The sequence below is a fragment of the Odocoileus virginianus genome, chromosome 15 (assembly GCF_023699985.2).
Source record: "Odocoileus virginianus isolate 20LAN1187 ecotype Illinois chromosome 15, Ovbor_1.2, whole genome shotgun sequence".
Classification (NCBI taxonomy): domain Eukaryota; kingdom Metazoa; phylum Chordata; class Mammalia; order Artiodactyla; family Cervidae; genus Odocoileus; species Odocoileus virginianus.
In genome coordinates this window covers 61961897-61982098 of record NC_069688.1, presented here as the reverse complement: position 1 = coordinate 61982098, position 20202 = coordinate 61961897, and the positions used below count along the sequence as shown (strand labels likewise).

The 20202-nt window shown below is 42.3% G+C and overlaps 1 protein-coding gene across 2 annotated transcripts; it reads left to right on the top strand.

Annotated features, from left to right (window-relative positions):
- Positions 1-204: 204 nt before the first annotated feature.
- On the top strand, positions 205-16425 carry LOC110131761 (solute carrier family 7 member 12-like). 2 transcript variants are annotated; one of them, XM_020884643.2, is made up of 4 exons: positions 205-920; positions 7946-8077; positions 11167-11528; positions 15466-16425. In XM_020884643.2, the coding sequence occupies exons 1-4, from the start codon at positions 254-256 to the stop codon at positions 15739-15741; spliced, it is 1437 nt and encodes a 478-aa protein (XP_020740302.2). In that variant the 5' UTR covers positions 205-253; the 3' UTR covers positions 15742-16425. The 2 variants fall into 2 exon arrangements, with proteins under 2 accessions (XP_020740302.2, XP_070333547.1); XM_070477446.1 differs by having other exon boundaries at positions 209-920; positions 11167-11366.
- The last annotated feature ends 3777 nt before the right edge of the window (positions 16426-20202 follow it).

Below are 20202 nucleotides of genomic sequence, written 5' to 3'. Positions count from 1 at the left end.
TAAATAATTAACTTGTGGAACATTTTAACTTGGGCCTTCAGAGAGGTCACAAAGTTTTCGAACTCTTCACAAGTTAATCATTTTTAAAACCAAGTTAAGTGCAGTAATAAAATGCTTATGTAAGGACCATGACTAAATCACGAAAACATGGTGCAGAAGCATTGTGAGTGGGATGTATAAGAGTTAGCAATCCACATGAGATTCCAAAATTATTTTTCAGGAATAAGAAAACAAACAGGGAAAAGGCAAAAACATGCAACTCCTGAGGGCAATAGGATTGTTCCGAGGAAACATTTTAATCTTAAGTGCCACAATAGGGGCAGGAATCTTTGTGTCTCCGAAAGGGGTGTTAAAATATTCCTCACTGAATGTGGCTGTCTCCCTGAGTATCTGGGCGGCTTGTGCGGTGCTGACTTTGATCTCTGCCCTCAGCCATGCAGAGCTGGGGACGACCTTCCCTATAAGTGGAGCACAGTATTATTTCCTCAAAAGATCTCTTGGTTCCTCTATTGCTTTCCTCAATCTTTGGATCAAACTATTTACTCATCCCTTAAGACTAGCTACTGAAAGCTTGTTATTATCTACCTATACAATTCAGCCTTTCTACGCTGGGTGCCCAGCTCCAGAGCTACCAAAGAGATGTCTGGCTTTGGCTGTCCTGTGGTCTTTGGGACTTCTAAACGCTCGAGGCGTGCAAACTGTGGCTTGGCTTCAAGCTGTCAGCACTTTGGCGAAGATGACTGTACTCTGCTTCATTTGCCTTGCTGGGATTGTGCTGTTAGGGACGGGGGAAAAGGAGAATGTGGCCAGGTTCGAGAACGCTTTGGATGCCGAGCTTCCTGACGTCTCACAGGTTGCAGAAGCCTTCCTGCAAGGATTGTTTGCATATTCTGGCACGTCAATACTGAACAGCATGGCAGGTAAATCCCTTTCTGACATACTTCTGCTGTAGGCATAAAGTTGTGTCTACAACCCTCTGGAGAAAGACAATACCCAATTTGTTTCTTTGGGAGACACTGAATTGAATCTGCTCTGCAGTACATGCAAGTAGCACAGTTTAATCATCATTAAGCCTTGGCAGATAATTATCTACATAAAATACTGAGAATCTAGTGCTTTTCTGGTCACCCCATTTAAACAAACTTGGAGAAAGTTTGCTGGAGAAAAGATCACTCTCAGATTCTACTGTAATTTATTCTAGCAATTTTTCAAGACACTTTTAGTTAAATATCAGTTATATTAGAAATATGTTAATGTAATGTTACTGTTAAAAAATGAAACCATCAGATTTTATACATCCCCTACTGCACTGGTAAAATGCTGCATCCTAATTTTGATTGCACAGTGTGTCTTAGAGAACTTTCCATAGCAGTTCTTAGTCACCCAGTGTTCTTTTAACTGCTGTATAATATTCCTTAGAATGGCTTTGCTGCACTTTCACAATAGTGGATACTTGAAATGTTTCCCATTTTTCACAATTACAAGGACTGGTGTAATATCAATGCTTCCCTGTTTATATGCACTGTTGTTTCTGCAGGGCAGTACTCTTCCCTCTGACATCATGGTTCCAAAATACTTTGGTAATACTTTCACAGATGTCTAAAGTAATCAAAAGAACTAAACAGAAAATAATTCTTTATATTACTTGTTGGTTATAAAATTATAGGAATGTAAAATGTTAAAGATATATTAAATACCACAGTTGTATAAACTTCCAAACAAAATCTTTATACAAATTCTCAATCTTTGAATTACTGAAATTTATGTTATTTTTTATATTTTTTATGTTGGTCAATGAGATGCTTTGTTCATTCATGTAGATTACTAAAATTTAATAGTTGATATGACTCTTAAGTACTTTAACATTTTCTTTTTTAATTGGCAAATGTAATGTTGAAATTTCTCACTATAAAACTAATGGATTTTTGAATAGCAAGGCATTTCAAATAATGATGAGACCTGCGTTTACCTAGCACAAATTAATTGTGACATAATCACCTTGCTGCTAGCCTGGCCATTAAAAGGTACCTGAGTACAAAGCGGATACCCTGGATATACATGGAGGCAGGGTTTCACCGGTCACTGCCTGTGCAGCTGCATCCTCCAGAGGGCTCCTGGTCAGTGGGGAGCGGGGGGGGCGGCTCTGCAAAATTAAATACCAAGATGTTGGAGCACCCCTTCTGAAGAAAAGCATCACATGGGAGCAAGCAGAGGTGTTCCTGATCGTGATTATTGCCTAAAGACACAGCACAGTGCAGCTTGAAACTCAATTCTGTTTGCAGTACTCAGCTCATTCTCCTCCTGCTCCCTGGGTGGATTTGTCATCAAACAAATGAAACCTTGAATGAAGGACAAGAATCTCGTAACTGGAGCCGGTCAGAGAAATGTGAGCAACGTCAGGTGAATGTGGCTGTGTTTGAAAGGCCTGGTGAGCTTTTCCATATTTGCAGACGAGTAGTGCGCGCTCAGTCACTCAGTGAGGTCTAACTCTCAGAGCAGAAGGTCGAATGCCAGGAGGGCAGTAATAGGGTCAGACCTTGGGGCTAATTGAATGGGGCTGGCTAGCAGAACCAGCACTTCATTAACTTACTAATTTAGAGATCTGGCTTCTTCTGTGTCAAAATAGGGTGATCCTGGCTAGAAAGAACTAGCTCCCTCAGGTTTGGTCCTCAGAGTTTCTGAGCTGTCATATTCATGACAAAGTATAAACAGAATAGACAGCTTGCATCTAGATTCTTGTGCCAGGGCCTCCTGAAGGAATAACACTGAATCCCAAGCACCACTAGACATCCTTATATTTAATTCTGAAATAAGGAATTTTGTTAGGTCTCCTTGTGGCTCAGCTTGAAGAAGGAAATGGCAACCCACTCCAGTACTCTTGCCTAGAGAGTTCTGTGGGCAGAGGAGCCTGGTGGGCTGCAGTCCGTGGGTCGCACAGAGTTGGACACGACTGAAGTGACTTAGCGGCAGCAGCAGTGTCTCAGCTGGTAAAGAATCCGCCTGCAATGCAGGAGACCTGGGCTCGATCCCTGGGTTGGGAAGATGCCCTGGAGAAGGGAACGGCTACCCACTCCAGTATTCTGGCCTGGAGAATCCCAGGGACTGCATAGTCCTTGGGGTTGCAGAGTCAGACATGACTGAGCGCCTTTCACTTTCACTTTCATTAGGTCTCAAAGCCATCAGTGCAGCCACCTCAGTAGCAGGTCTGACAATATCAGAGAAGTCTCTAGTGATGTAGAAAATTGGTGGACTTGAGTTCTATCCACGCAACTACAAAAGGACAGGTCTCTGCTTCTGGAACATGACTTGTGTGATTTTTGCAAGGAACAATCCTTGCGATGAACCATGGTATGCTGTTTAGAAAATCAGGATCACATAAAATACATTAATATTGGGAGCAATTTAAGAGAGCCTCAGATTTCATAAGCTGCCCAGCATTACCATTGTTAGTGAAGGGAATTTAGGAGGAGAAATTGATAGCTGCAGTTTTGGTTGACCCTTAGAGAAAGCTGCAGTAATAATGACCCCACTAGCTTAGATTTGCATCCACTCCTCTTCCAAAGCCCTGAAAGCAGACTTGAAAAGTCTAGTTCCCCAGCTGCACACAAGGTTGCCCAAAACAACTTCATGTTTGACCAGACCAACACCCTGATTGGCTGCCTGTTAGAGGAACTTTTCAGAGACAGAATACAGAGAAATACCGGGAAACCCTCCTCCTGACATTAAGCATGTTGCAGTATACAGTAGTTCCCCTTTATCCACAGCGGATTCGTTCCAAGACCCCCAGTGGCTGCCTGAAACCATGGCTAATACTGAATCCTATATATACTATGCTTTTTGCTATACTAAGGGATCAGGTTGATACATATACAGTGTGGACTCTAGAAAAAGGGGTGATTCTCATCCTGGGAAGGACAAGCAGGATGATGTGCGCTTTCACCATGATACTCAGAATGGCATGTGATTTTAAAGTTATGAATTGTTTATTTCTGGAATGTTCCATTTAATATTTTCAGATTGTGGTTAACTGCATGTAAATGAAACCATGGATCATGAAACTGGATGTGGGGGGTGGGGTGCAGTATGTCAGTTTCAGGGGGAAAGGCAGACTTCTTGAGGACAGGTGAGCCTGAAGCACCCATTCTCTTGTTTAAGTTGCTGCAAGATGGAAATCTATGACAGACTTCATTCACCCTCAAGAGTCCCCGTTAGTCCTCCAGAAACTGAAGTTGTACACACATGGAAGAAAAAAAAGGCCCATTAGGCCTAATCTTCCCTCCCTTTATGGGCCACCAAGCAGGAAGTCTAAGCAGGCAGATCCCCTCTCCTATGGTTGGAAATCAGAGGCCCTGGTCTCAGGTCACACTCAAGACAGGAATATGGCAGGAAACACAACCTAAAGAGTCTACCACTTCCCTGGACATACTTAAAATTTGGTAATACTCCCAGGTCCTAAGGATCTGAGCAAAGTTGGGATCTGTTTGGGAGGACGAGGAATTTTCCACATTAAAAACAGCCAGGCTGAACCAAGAGGCAGTATTCCCAAAGGACTCTTTATAAAGGATGCTGTTTATCTGAACTATGGTGGGGAAAAGGTAGGATGAAGAAGAAAGAACTGTTAAAGGCACAGGTTAAATTTTTCTTATCTTTTACTTTTCCCTTCTTAAAGAAAAAAATAAAATCAGTGTTAGATGTTAATGTGAGTTTTAGAACTTCCCAAAGTTGGAGTTAAAATTATTAGTCAATTTTCTTATAGTATAAATTCAAAATCATAAGTTTTCATAAACCATTAACTTATACATAATTATATACATATATAAAACTAAATATTTTACATAAAATTCACTTTTTCTTGTTCTTTATTAAGTGGTTGACTACTATATTGAACATATTAGATTTCACTAAAGAATATAACCTCATTCTCTTAAACTCTTTCAATTGTGTGTTAAAATGTACTTAATTTTTAAGCATTTTAAGTGTCTGACTCGAAAAACCTTTCTAATCTCATATCCCGTAATGCTAAAATATTGCCTCATATAAGATGAATTTTATTTCCTTAAACACTTAAATGTGGTTTATAAACTTAACGTCTCCTACACTTGCAACTTTAAATCACACATCTGAAAATTCGTTTACATTTCAAATTTAAGTAACAAGGCTGTTCTTTCAGATTATCTAACACGCCAGATTCTCATAAAAATTAGACACTGGCACAATTTGTATAATTTAGCAGAAAATAAATGGTGTCAGGGGCTGATCACTGTTGTATTTAATTTGACACATTGCCATCTTATATTGGGTTAATGAGAAGCAAAGCCTGAGATGGGGATCCTTGTGCCAGCACTTCATTGAGGACCTACTTCGCAGAGACAGCCGTGAGGGGTGAGGGAAGCAGGACAGGGAAGGGAGAGCTGCTGAGGACGTGGTTTCAGCTGACGTCTAGCCTCAGCCAGATCCTACGGAGCCACACTGCCCAGCCTGGTAGCCACCAGCCTTATGGAGCCAGTGAGCATCTGAAATGTAGTCAGTCAAACCGAGGTGCTCCACAGCCATAAAATACACACCAGAAATCAAAATCCTGAATGAACAAAACCTTATCTATTGTTCAGAGCTCATTAATTCTTTACAAATGTTACATACTGCAAAGATGACATTTTGGATATTTGGGGGAAAATATATATCATTAATTCCATTTCACCTGTTCTTCTCTTATGTAGTCATTAGAAATTTTAAAATACATAAATGGCTCACAGTATATTTTGATTAGACAGTACTGCTAGAGTAGGAAAAATGCAAAACGTTCCCAAGTAGTGGCCTTAGGGATGGACTTTTGTATCTTTTATCAGTTAATCAACAACTGGGGGCTGCCTCTGATGGGAGAAAGTAAACTTGTAGATTTTTCTAAGCAAGGCAGCTTACCCATCCCTGCCAAGCCACCCAAGGACCAAGGGCAAATCCCAGAAGAAGGGGTCAGCTGTGGGGAGCTAGCAGCTGTTGCTCCCCGAAGCTGGAGGAGGGGTGCGCCTGGCTGCCGTGTTATAGAGTCATTGCTCACGCCGGGGCTCAGGGTTACTCTCCGGTGACTGAAGCTGCCGTGGGGAAAAGCCAGCGCACACAGACACTTAGACCGTCCAGAGTCCAGATGGAACATGTGATCCAAGCACTTCAGGCCTCAGGTTGCATATGCACAGACTGGTTCCGTCACCCCGTTGCTAGGGTAATAGGGGAACCCGAGAACTCACAAGTCACCTAACATTGATTTCATATTACCATCTCCTGATTTCCTCCCAATCAGAATTTGGGTGGACAGACTCTTCTGCATGGCTTACAACAAATTTCCTTCACCACTTGAGTAGATTCAAGCAATCTCTTGATTGCCTAATGGGCTCTGAATTGTTTTCCTCTTATTATTTCATTCATATTCCATAAGATGAATTCCATTCACACTTAAGCCTAGGTAAAGAAAAGCTTGCTTGGGAAAGTAAGGGAGAGAAACGAACTTCCTCAGAGGTCCGTTTCCTTGAGGGAAAAAGATGACAAGAGAACCACTACTTCTGCAAAAAGGGGGGAAAATGACATATCTCAGGCGGGATGAAGAGACAAGCTACATACTAAAGAGTCTTTAACAGTTGTACATTTTTTATTTGCACAGATCTGTGGACCGGCAATCTTTGCTGCCAACTGCAAAGCCTGTTTCCCAAGGTCCAACAACTAGTGAGGGTTAGAGCCAGGTTCAAGCCCCGAACCCTCTACCTCCAGAGCCTGTGTTCTTAACTACTCTGCTGAACTTCCTTTTTAAGAAAAACAGTATGATGTCTAGGAATTTTGAGATCATATGCCAATTTCCAGAATTCACTGGTGATGTGGTGTCTCCTCCCCTGAGATAAGGCCCCTGCAACTGACAGAAACTGACGTTGTTGGGTGATTTGAGCTCATCCCTGCTATTGGTTTAAAAACATTATTATGTATCAGAGCTCAAGGATTTTCCCAACTGAGGACTTCTATCCAAGAGGTTGGAAGTAAGTGTCAGAATGGACTCTGCGCCTTCTGTCCAAGAAACCCATCACCCCAAGGTCCAAGAGATCTAGCTACACCCAGGCTGGAGGGCGCAGTGCTTACTGTCTGGTGTCAGACTAAACGGTTTCAAATCCTTCTCTCACCACTTGGTGGTTGTGTGACCTTGGGTGAGTCTCTCAACTTCTCTGAGACCTTGCAGTTTCCTCTGTGTTTGAAATGCAGACACAGCCCAATATGTCCTTAACGCTATGGCGCGTATTCAGTACCACATGGTGGAAGCCTCTGTGACAGGCAGACATGAAAGTGCTCACAAAAAGTTGCTGGGGTGAGGCGGGGGAGGGGAGTTGTTTTCCTCTGGCACCTACTGTTCCCTTTGCGTAGAAGTCTCCCTACTGAGATCTTCACGTCTCCCTCCCTCACCTCCCTGAAGTCTTCCCCAAATGTCATTTCCCGGCTGTCTCATTTAATGCAAACTTTCTCCCCTACTCTGCTCTCATCTCTGTTTCATTTCTTTCTCTCTTTTATTGAGGCATAGTTGATTTACAATATTGTAGAAGTTTCAGGTGTACAACAGAATGAGTCATGGGTTTTAAAGGTTATACTCTATTTATAGTTCTAAAATAGTGGCTACATTCCAACATATCCTTGTAGCTTATCATTTTGTACACAGTAGCTTGTACTAACTACATGGTCTTTTCCATCACTGTAAACCCATAATCATCAAATGACTGGAATAATTGGATTTTTAGTATAAGATGGTGAGAAATCCAAGCTTTCAGGCAAAACTTGCACAGGACCAATGTAGAAACAGTCAAGCAGATAAGGAAACAACAGATACATGAATAATACTTTTTCATACATTTTATCACAAAGTCTTCAAAAGTCTCATAATACGTCCTTTTCTGATGAGTTCATTTGTGTTTTTTAGGAGAGATAAAAAATCCTGGTAAGAACATCCCCAAATCTCTGATTACTGGCATTCCCATGGTGGCTGTGGTTTACTTACTGGCCAATGTATCCTACCTGGCAGTTTTGACTCCCAAGGAAATCATCTCTGCAGGTATGAATGTATCTAGACAAAGAGGAAATAGTCACTACTGTCTGTTCTGAATAAACAAGGACTCCTATATAGTACTGATTTGTTCAGTACACCCGTAAGAGTACGAATATAATGGGTTCCTGCTTTGGTTTTTATAAGGAAAGGAAAAACAATCATCTAAAAATCTATAAAAGATGAGTACATGCTAAAGACCAAAATCAAAGGGTAGAAGACTGTGAAACAATAAGAACTGGAAAAAGAAAGAGGAGGAGGCGGGAAAAAGAGAAGGAGTGGGACATAGAGGAGAGAGAAAAGAGCAACAGGAGCCAGCCAGGCGAGAGGGCAGAGAAGAAACACTCTGTTGGGAGACGCTCCACTCCTCAGGGCGCACCCAGATAACCACCCTCAGAGCAGTCATTTGGAACAGGCAGTGTCATCTTCTTTTTTCAGATGAGGAAACTGTGGTGCCTGGGAGTTAAGTAATGAACAAACTTAATAGGATTCAGACGTAGGCTTCAGTCATGCTCTTCTCATGATAAGAGATTGCTTCTTGTCCAGGTCATTGCTAGCAATGGGTTGTAAATCTGGACAGCAGTTCCCAAGATCTGACCTTCAAAAAATATATTCTTCCTAGTTCTACCAATATGGTGCTCAAAGCTGCCCAGCTCGTAATTGAAAAAGACAGACTCAAATCCATGCTAACTCCAAAACCTATGTTCTCAATCACCATACTAAAATATCTCACTATAAGCAAGTAAAATGAAAGCAAAGCAAGCAATCATATGAATACATATTAATATACATCAGGTGGTAAATTTTATTAATACATATAATTTTATAACATACACACACAGACACAACTAAATGGAAATGTAACAAAAAGTTAAAAGTAAATGGTGGAGTGGTAAGATTATAAGAAATTTTTATTTCTTTTTTTATACTGCTCATATTTCCCACAATTAGCATCTTATTCTTATGATCAGAAAAAAATAATCATTTTTCTAATACTAGATAATTATATTTCCACAGAATTAATTGATGATTTTTTAATGACAACATTGGGTCTTCCCCAAAAATGTGTTATGTTCATTTTACTTTAAAAAGGTCGAGTAGTGTTTGAAATATATTAGAAAAATTTCACCAAATTTTAATCTTGAAAAGATAGTTATTCCCGAAAGAAGTTTGGTTATCTAGAAAACTCATTTATTGACAGTGACTAGCTCTTCAAATATCCCGGATAAAGGTCAAATAACACATCAACAGAAACACAGACTACAAAACTGCTGTACCTACAGACAGGCATTAGGTGACCACGTGCGGTCATGGAGGGGCTGACGGGGTCACTCCAGTGACCTAAGTCCCCTGCCCTGGGTGTGCTCTCAAGGCAGAGGCCACAAAGGATCAGTCTGATGTGCTGACCCTCTGAACTGGAGCTCCGCGCTGTCGTCTGCACTCAAAGCCTTCACCAAAATCAGAAGATTTGAAATTCATTTAAAAAACAAAAAACCTATACATGGCTCAAAAACACCAAAAGATGTATTTCTGCATCTTCTCTGGGCCAAGTATGAAAATGATGTGTTGATTCTAAAAGGAAAAGAGAAATATAAATTTTTAAAAGTAAACCAAAAACGTGCTCCTTGCCACAACTTGGTCTCACAGGAATACAGTAACACACTGAAGGTGAATTCTTTTAACTATTAAACTGAAGGGGAGAGCTATAGTTTGCCTTTCACCCCACTTCCAAACCAGGTTGCCAGTTCTGTGAAGACCCACCTCACTCACATTTCCTCAACTGTTCTTTCCCACCCCACATGCCCAGGCCCCTATTTTCCTCACTTCATTCACAGCAACAACCTCCAAATTTACACCCTCGCCTCTAACTTTCCTTTATCCAGCCTCCACTCAACCTCAAGAAATAATTCTATGAGGGGCTCAGACAGTAAAGAATCTGCTTGCAGTGCAGAAGACCTGGGTTCAATCATGGGTTGGAAATATCCCCCAGAGAAGAGAAAGGCAACCCACTCCAGGATTCTTGCCTGGAGAATCCCATGGACAGAGGAGCCTGGAGGGCTAGAATCCATGGGGTCACAAAAAGTGGGGCTCTACAAAACACAGATGTAATCCTGTCACCTCCCTGCTGAAGTGTTCTGCCATCTTGTTTTCTTACATCTCCTCCTAAGCTCACTGTCACCCCATCATCACCTTCCTTCAGACCAAATATCAGCTCCCCTGGAGAAGGAAATGGCAACCACTCCAGTACTCTTGCCTAGAAAACTCCATGGGTGAAGGAGCCTGGTGGTCTACAGTCCATGGGGTCTCAAAGAGTCAGACATGACTGAGCGACTTCACTTTCACTAAGCTGACGTGGCAGGTTCCCCAAGATCTGAGTGAAGCCTAACTTTCCATCCTCAACTCTTATCTCTTTGTGCACACATACACCCTGCCCACACAACAGCCTTTCTGAACAATTTGCTGTTTCCAGAACAGATACTCTCTGCCTCCCCCACAATGTCACCTCACCCTCCTCAGCCTGAGTGAGATGCCTATCTCCTGCCTGATGTCCCACTAATAAGATTGATTCCAAGTTCAATACTTGGGCTTCCCTGGTGGCTCAGATGGTAAAGAATCCACCTGCAGTGCAGGAGACCTGGATTCGATCCCTGGGTTGGGAAGATCCCTTGGAGAAGAGAATGGCTACCCACTCCAGTATTCTTGCCTAGAGAATCTCATAGACAGAGGAGCCTGGCCAGCTACCATCCGTTTGGTCACAGTCAGACAGAACTGAGCGACTAACACTCACTTTACTTTCACTTCAATACACTTTGAGCCCTGAAAATTATGCAAAAGTGCCTCCCAAATCTTATGCAAAAGCTAGTCTTAGAAAGTTTGAACTGCAGGGGCAAACTACTCCATCCAATGCATTCTATAGGCCAAAAACAGACCACAAGGTCAAACTGTATTCAAGAATAAGTAAAGAGACTCCTTTCTTAGAATAAGCTACAAGATTTATTAAAAAGGGTATGGATGCAGGAGGAAGTGAAGAATTATTGCCATAATTCCAATCAAGCAAAGGGACTGACCATTTTGAAATTTGTCTAAAATTTTTGTAGATGCTGTTGCTCTCACCTGGACGGACAAAATCATCCCTTCTATGCAGTGGGTCATTTCTTTTGGAATTTCAACTTCAGTATTTAGCTCCATGTGCTGTACAGTGCTTTCAGCTTCAAGGATGATCTACACAGCAAGCCAAGAAGGACAACTGCCTTTGATCTTCTCAATGCTCAATAACCACTCCTGTCCGACCATGGCTGTGAGCCAGATAATCATCTTAACTTCCATTGTTATTATCACCTCAGATTTAATCAATTTAATAAGATATTCAGGATTAGCATTATGGTTTTTAAGAGGGCTACATATGATAGGTTTACTTAAACTAAGGTACCAGGAACCCAATCTACCTAGACCCTACAAGGTAAATCAAGTCTAAAAACTTAATACTAAACTTCTATTCTCATTTTAAGAATATAATTTTTATTCTATATTAAGTGTTAGTGTTAATCACTCAGTCGTGTCCGACTCTTTGCAACCACATGGACTGCAGCCTGCCAGGCTCTTCTGTCCATGGGATTTCCCAGGCAAGAATACTGGACTGGGTATTCTCCAGGGGATCTTTGTAACCCAGGAATCGAACCCAAGTCTCCAGCAGTGCATGTGGATTCTTTACCTTCTGAGGGACCAGGGAGGCCTTTTTTATGCTATATGGGATGCTTCTAACCAATCATGAGTCGAACTTTGAAACATCTGAACCAGACCTACATTTCCCAGCTTACTAATGTGTAATTAACTGACTCATTGGAAAAGACCCTGATGCTGGGAAAGACTGAAGGCGGGAGAAGAAGGGGACGACAGAGGATGAGATGGTTGGATGGTATCACCGACTCAATGGACATGAGTTTGAGTAAGCTCCAGGGGTTGGTGATGGACAGGGAGGCCTGGCGTGCTGCAGTTCATGGAGTCACAGAGAGTCGGACACGACTGAGCGACTGAACTGAACTGAATGTGTAATTGGCCGTATGGGGTGCATTTGGTTTGATTTTTCTAGAGTATAATGTCGAAACTGATTTTCTGTGAGGAAGATAAATGTTATCCTTTTCATCATCTTTCAGGAGTTAGGCAATAACACTTTTGAGGGAAGAATCCTGGCCCTGTTCAAAAGCATCCCCTCAGTCCATGACCCAATGTCAACCATTGTCGACCCACGACCCATGACATGGCATTCTCTTCTTGAGTATGTCCTTGAAGGGTCTTCATTTTATCCAACAAGATGGTATTCTAAGCCTCAGTTTAGTTGATTCTAAAAATTTTGAACCTGAACTTAGCTAACAAAAGGCAACCACCATCCTGTAGGTAATGTCAGCAGGGCTACTGTAGGTTCCTAAAGTGTCTTTGTGCAAAAAATAATAAAGCACCCCTGCTTCTAGGCAGACACAGCTCCATGCCCAGACACAGGGCCTGGTGAGCAGAGCACGAGCTAGATATCAGCTTCCTTTTGACCCCTCAGAGGGGTATGAGTAATGAGCTGCCTAAGCAACCATGTGCTTCCCAGGTGACACAGTGGTAAAGAATCCATCTGCCAATGCAGCTGATGTGGGTTCGTTTGATCCCTGGGTCAGGGAGATCCCCTGGAGGAGGACATGGCTACTCACTCCAGTCATCTTGTCTGGAGAATTACATGCACAGAGGAGTCTGGCTGGTCGCAAAGAGCTGGACATGACTGAGCGACTGAGCATGCATGCAAGCAACCGTATGTAAAAGAAATAAAATCAAACTCTCATTTGAACAAAAGCCCATTCTGACAATAGTGTAGGAAGTGTATTAGAAGGAGGCATGAGCACGGCCTGTTCAGGTCAAACAGCTGGCATAGATTTTCTTAGTTTTACTCCACTTAACTTCAGGAGAATCCTGGAGCTCAGAGACTAGGTAAATTACCCTAGTGGAAAGGATCAGGGATGGGATTTAAACCACACGTTCTGAGTTCAGAAACCAAAATTTTGTTATATTTACTGAAAAGATTGTGATGAAATCTGTATTCTATGAAAGATCCACTGAGGAAATTTTCTCTGATTTTAGCATCAGGAATACTTAGGCCTCCTCTAAACAGCAGTTTAGCCTATGCCTTTTGGTGGCCTGCTTCCAGAATCTATATGGGGCTACGTGGCATGCATATTGTGAGCCAAATTCATTCTTTACCCATATTTATTTCCCTCATTTCTCTTTCTTATTTTCATTTATTTTGTCTTGGTATAAACTAAGCTATACCTTGCTATAATGTAAATCCTAAAAGGTACCAGTCTTTGTAATATTTGCTTTGTTTTGTTTCGTTTCTTGACTGTGCTGGGTCTTCATTGCAGTGCACAGGCTTTGTCCAGTTGCCACGTACTGGGTTACATTCCCTGGCATGTGGGATCTTAATTCCCTGACCAGTGACCGAACCCACGTGCCCTGCATTGGAAAGTGGATTCTTAACCACTGGACTGCCAGGGAGGTCCCCAAGTCATCTTTGTTTTACTTTTTAATTGTGTTATAATTATAATCCAGTGGGCAATATAATTAAGATACTTCCTGGTTGTAGAGATTGTGTGGAAAATAAAATGATAGTCCCTTATTTCATGCCACTGACCATAAAACCACTTGAGTATGTTTACTGAAATCTGAATTCCCAGACTCACCCCCAGGGTTCTTATTTACTAGATCTTAATCAAGCCTTAGGAATCTGTGTATTTATCAATTATCTTGGGGATTCTTATGCAGAGAGGTCGACTGATCCTATTTTAAGAAACACTAGTTTAGACAAGCTTGACATTCTTCCCCTGCCAATGGATCCCTCTGGGCCATGCTTCACGTTGAAAAGAGTGAACAATATCTCGGATTTCAGTCATCCATTTATTCAACAAATATGCAGTGACTACCTGCTGTGTTTCAGTTACTTTACTAGGCAGTTTAGAAAAATAAAGATGAGTCTTTCATCAAGAATCTTCTTAGTCTCATAGAAGAGTAAGAAGTGTATACAAATTATTTTTATAAAGTTAATTAAGAAATGTTATTTTGTTGAGCACATTCTGTTGAAGTACACTGTATGCAATTCTGACAAAGACTTTAGAAGACCCGAAAAAAAATCATTTTGCCAATGGGTCTAAGAGCACTCTTTTTTTTTTTTTTTTGAAACTCAAAGTTTAAATGGTGTGTGTGTGTGTTTAGTCAGTCGAGTCTTGACTCCACGACCTCATGGACTATAGCCCGCAAGCCTTCTCTGTCCATGGGATGTTTGAGGCAAGAACACTGGAGTGAGTTGCCATTTCCTTCTCCACACAAAACACACATTTCAGGAATATTTGATTGAAAACCCCTGTACATAGTTATCCCTTAGCATCTGCTGACCCACCACGTCCTTTCTTCAGGGGCTGGGGGGGCGTGAGGCCCTGAGGATCTCACTGTGCCGTGTTTGGGGTCTCCTTGGGATGGACACCTGGGGCGCCACCTGCTGGCTCTTCTCTGCAAATGGGTTTGAAGATCAGATTATCAGGTAGACCCAAGTTACACTGCTAGATACTGGCACTAAGCTCCCTGGAGAAGAACCTTCTTTATCTGTTTTAAATATCTCTGGAGAAGGAAATGGCAACCCACTCCAGTATTCTTGCCTGGGAAATCCCATGGACAGAGGGGCCCGGCGGGCTATAAGCCATGAGGTTGCAAAAAGTCAAACACAACTTAGCAACTAAACAATAATAACAATAATCCATAGCACAGCACGTGCCATTTAGAATTTCAGTGAATACTTACTTCTCAAAAGAATGAGCAATCAATGTAATAGAGGTTGCTTTTCTAACCAGACTTTTCTGATTCCAGCATTCCTGCTATTTCTATTACTTGATGCTTCACTAAGAAAGACTGGCCTATGCCCCATTAAAGAAGTATTATAAACAAATATTACAGTTATGACATGACTGGGTTTCCGTATTCCCAAAAGTAGAAGTGCTTCAATGACTAACACTAGGATGACACAGTTAATTTTTATCTATGATGATGATGCTTAAAATGTATTTTTTTCTATGCTTGAAAATAAAGTACTAATCTTAGTAAATAAATGACAATATCTGATGGCTAGAGTAGGCATTCTTGATAAGTATAAAATTAAATAACTTTTTTCCATTCAGTCTGACTTTGATTTACTTTTTATAATGTAATACTGACACTCTCTCTCTAAATATATTTGAAAATATATTTATAGTTTTCTCTCTGGTGTTTGGAAACACTTGCTCCAAAAGAAAGAGATTTTTCTCATGTTGTTTATAGAAACTTTTAGACATTGTCATCACTAACTTTAACCTTTTTTTTTTTTTAACTTTCAGGTGCCTTTGCCATTTATATTTGGATCCATAGCTATATCTTTGTTTCTGATTTTGACGCCATTGATTAAAACTCCTAAAATGGAGCATGTCTATGGGCTTATCTTTATATTCAGTGGACTCTTGTGTTACTGGATTCATGTTCATCTTAATCAACATTCTGTGTGTTTTGTCAAAATCACCTGTTATTTACAATTACTGTTTAATGTTTCACCACCTGAAGACCACAATGAAGGCATTTCAACAGAAAAAAATGATCTTAAAGAAATCATTTTGTAGATAAGAAATTTTGCAATGTAAAATTTGTAGTGAATGAATGCATTCTTAAAGGTAAGCTCTGTCTTAAACTATGCACTCACAAACACAAAGCCTGCCACCTCCTGCCCTTTTCCCAGCTACACGTAACCGATTTACCTCCCACTCGGTTATGTGCTCAGATTCTTTACAGTTCAAATTATTTCCCTTGTAATCTAAGCTTTAGCTCCTTAGTGTCCAGTATGTTTCTCACCACTATTTTCCTGGTCAGAAATTTTAAATGAATGCATGCACACACAAACACACACAAAGTTGAAAGGGTATAATATGACTTAATCACTTAATTACTGCCTACTTCTGTGTGTAGAAAATATTATAATGCTGTATGCCTGAAATATTATCATATTGTATACCTGAAACTAATAAAATGTTGTATATCAATTATATATCAATAAAATAAACAAATAAGCAAGCAAGAAGAAAAAAACCACAAAGAATCAGTTCCAGGAAGAGAAGTTAATTTATGAACAGTACTTAGTATACAGCAGACAGTTAATATCTGTTGAATGAATGAATGTAAGGTGTATCTGCAAAACTAACAGAAAATATTGTAAATCTGAAATTTATATTAATAAATATTATTGCTTCCTACACACTGGTCTAAACTCTTCACAGTGATACCAATTAAAAGAAAATATTTTAACTTTAGGCCCCTGTGTTTAGCCTTTGTAAAGCAGGAAACGCTAAATCATGGCCCTCAAAAATATGCCCATGTCAATTAAGTTCATACCTAGTAAGAGAAGTTTGTCAAAATGTTTCCCAAATTCTGTGGGATCCTAAAATCAATGCATTAAGTGGTATTGAAAGGGGAAGAAAAGAACATAACAACACTAAAGCTTCTCAAGTTTGGTAACACTGAATTGACTGTGACTTTATCTTATTCTATTTCTATTATAAACTAAAATAAAACATTATATATATATTTTAAATGGGGACAGTGACACAAAAACTTGGTAAAGATGTTGAAATTGGGATGAGAGGAGGATTACTGGATATCCGGTAAAGTGCACCTTTCTGAGTTACTTGCACTTTTTATTGCCTTAGGCTATTTTTAAACATTTTTAAGTTGTGGAATGGGCTTCCCGGGTGGCTCAGTGGTAAAGAATCCACCTGCCACTGCCTGCAGCCTGTGACAGCACACACAAGCCTTACTGAGGCAATCCTCTGCTTTGCAAGACACTTTCCAGAGGCCACAGCAAGTGCCCATCCAGGCGGACGGGCAATCAAGAAAATTCCTGGGAGGAAGGCGAACTGGACAGATGCTTGCCTGTCTAGATGGCATCACTCAGCCACGCAGCAGGCAGTCTCTGGGCCAAAGAGCCCCCGGGGCAGCAGCGATGGGGGTTCCTTACTGCCCTCAGCTGATGCTACTTGTGGCTCACAGATGTGCTGTGCAAGTCCAAGGGGCATGCAAAGCGGGCAAGTTCTAAATGGTTAAACCTATCCTTTCTTGGGCTATGTGTTAAGCAATCACATGTTTGAAAGCTTGAGTTTGGTGCTTGCTGGCTTTAGGGCTACTGGGTCTCAGCCTGCTATGAGGAACCAAACAACCTAGAATCCAATATGCACGGGTCACCTTTGGCTCCTTCATATAACATGGGTGAAATGGACAAAACATCAGTACACCTTAATTTATCTATGGCTGATCCTGTGACCAAATTAGGGCAGGAATAAATGTTTGAATTAATGAATAAATACACATTGGCTAAATTAACACATATATATTAGGGGAAGAGTAGTAGCCTTACCGGAAAAGACAATGGCAACCCACTCCAGTACTCTTGCCTGGAAGATCCCATGGATGGAGGAGCCTGGTAGCCTGCAGTCCATGGGGTCATGAAGAGTCGGACACGACTGAGCAACTTCACTTTCACTTCTCACTTTCATGCATTGGAGAAGGAAATGGCAACCCACTCCAGTGTTCTTGCCTGGAGAATCCCAGGGGCAGGGGAGCCTGGTGGGCTGCCGTCTATGGGGTCGCACAGAGTCGGACACGACTGAAGCGACTTAGCAGCAGCAGCAGCAGCAACAGTAGCCTTACATAAATTTAATACTAGACTGGTGTGCATATATTCTCAGGGCCAATAAAGATATTCTAATTAATCCTAACTGTGGAGTAATTATCTCTAATATGTGAGGAAATCAGTAAGTATGTCACATATATTATCTCATTCAATATTATGGAGCTGATCCTACAATATTAAAGTGTTATCCTCATTTCATGGATGATGAAATGTGGATTCTTAAAAAAAAAAAAAACCACACAAATTGCTGAAAACCATGCGGCAGGTAAATGGCAGAGTGGAATTCAAACCTCTGCTGACTTGAATACAAAGCTTACATTCTTTCCTTTAAACTACAACTTCTTCCCTAGATACTCATCTACAAAGGACTATTTCAGAGTTAAACATCATTGCTATACCTCCGGAGCAGACGTCTCCACCCAGAACTTTTGAAATCTTCCTTTCTTAATTAGCCGTGACTAACTTTTTCAGCGGCCTAAGTCATTTAAAAAAAAATAATAATTAACATGAGAAACACTTTAACTTTGGCCTTCAAAGAGGTCACAACATCCTATAACAATTCGCAAGTCAATCATTTTTTAAACCAAGTAAGGTTTAATAATAAAATGCTTGGGGAAGGATGAGATGGTGAAATTAAGGGCATGTCCCTGTTTGGGGTGCCTTCCGGGAATATGAAAGGAAAATGTAAAAACACAGTAACTCACACGAAATGTTAAAATTATTTTTCAGGATTTAAAAAAAGGAGGGGGATCCAAAAGGTAAAAGCATGCAACTCCTGAAGGCAATAGGATTCCTCCTTGGAAACATTTTAATGCTGACTGCAGCAACAGGAGCAGGAATCTTTGTGTCTTCCAAAGGTGTATTAAAATATGCCTTACTGACTCAGCTCCATGCTCTAAGCCAGCCTAGAGGGGTGGGTTGGGGGTGTGAATGGGACTGAGACTTAAGAAGGAAGGGGATATATGTCTACTTAGAGCTGATTCACACTGCTGCACGGCAGAAATCAGCACAGCATTGTGAAGCAATTAACTCCCATTTAAAAAATTTTAACTGGGGCTTCCCTCCTGGCTCAGTTAAAAGAATCCTCCTGCCAACGCAGAAGCCACAAGACTGATCCCTGATCTGGGCAGATCCCACATGCCATGTGGGAGTAACGAAGCCCATGTGCCACAGCTATAGAGCCTGAGCACTAGAGCCCGGAAACCTCAAGAGAAGCCGCGGCAGGGAGGAGTCCGCACACCTCAGTGAGAGGTCCGCACACCTCAGTGAGAGGCCAGCACACCGCAGTGAGAAGTCCGCACACCTCGTGAGAGGTCCAGCACACCGCGGTGAGAGGTCCACACACCGCGGGGAGAAGTCCGCACACCTCAGTGAGAGGTCCGCACACCTCAGTGAGGAGGCCAGCACACCTCAGTGAGAGGTCCACACACCTCAGTGAGAAGGCCGCACACCTCAGTGAGAGGCCGCACACCTCAGTGAGAGGTCCGCACACCTCAGTGAGAAGGCCGCACACCTCAGTGAGAGGCCAGCTCACCGCAGTGAGGAGGCCGCACACCTCAGTGAGAGGCCAGCACACCTCAGTGAGAGGCCAGCACACCTCAGTGAGAAGGCCGCACACCTCAGTGAGAGGCCAGCTCACCGCAGTGAGGAGGCCGCACACCTCAGTGAGAGACCAGCACACCGCAGTGAGGAGGCCAGCACACCTCAGTGAGAAGGCCGCACACCTCAGTGAGAGGCCAGCACACCTCAGTGAGAGGCCAGCACACCTCAGTGAGAAGGCCGCACACCTCAGTGAGAGGCCAGCACACCGCAGTGAGGAGGCCAGCACACCTCAGTGAGAGGTCCGCACACCTCAGTGAGAAGGCCGCACTCCATAGTGAGAAGTCCTCACACCGCGGGGAGAAGTCCGTACACCTCAGTGAGAGGTCCGCACACCTCAGTGAGAAGGCCGCACACCTCAGTGAGAAGGCCGCACACCTCAGTGAGAGGTCCGCACACCTCAGTGAGAGGTCCGCGCACCTCAGTGAGAAGGCCGCACACCTCAGTGAGAGGTCCGCACACCTCAGTGAGAGGTCCGCGCACCTCAGTGAGAAGGCCGCACACCTCAGTGAGAAGGCCGCACACCTCAGTGAGAGGTCCGCACACCTCAGTGAGAAGTCCGCACACCTCAGTGAGAAGGCCGCACACCTCAGTGAGAGGCCAGCACACCGCAGTGAGGAGGCCAGCACACCTCAGTGAGAGGCCAGCACACCTCAGTGAGAAGGCCGCACACCTCAGTGAGAAGGCCGCACACCTCAGTGAGAAGGCCGCACTCCATAGTGAGAAGTCCGCACACCGCGGGGAGAAGTCGCACGCCTCAGTGAGAATTCCACACACCAGGGAGAAGTCCACACGCCGCAGG

Bases quoted from the DNA above. Each gene is read 5' to 3' on its own strand.
- LOC110131761 (XM_020884643.2), top strand. From the start codon at position 254: ATGCAACTCCTGAGGGCAATAGGATTGTTCCGAGGAAACATTTTAATC. The intron at 8,078-11,166 runs GTATGAATGTAT...AAATTTTTGTAG, and splicing joins CAAGGAAATCATCTCTGCAG to ATGCTGTTGCTCTCACCTGG. The intron at 11,529-15,465 runs GTAAATCAAGTC...TTTAACTTTCAG, and splicing joins ATCTACCTAGACCCTACAAG to GTGCCTTTGCCATTTATATT.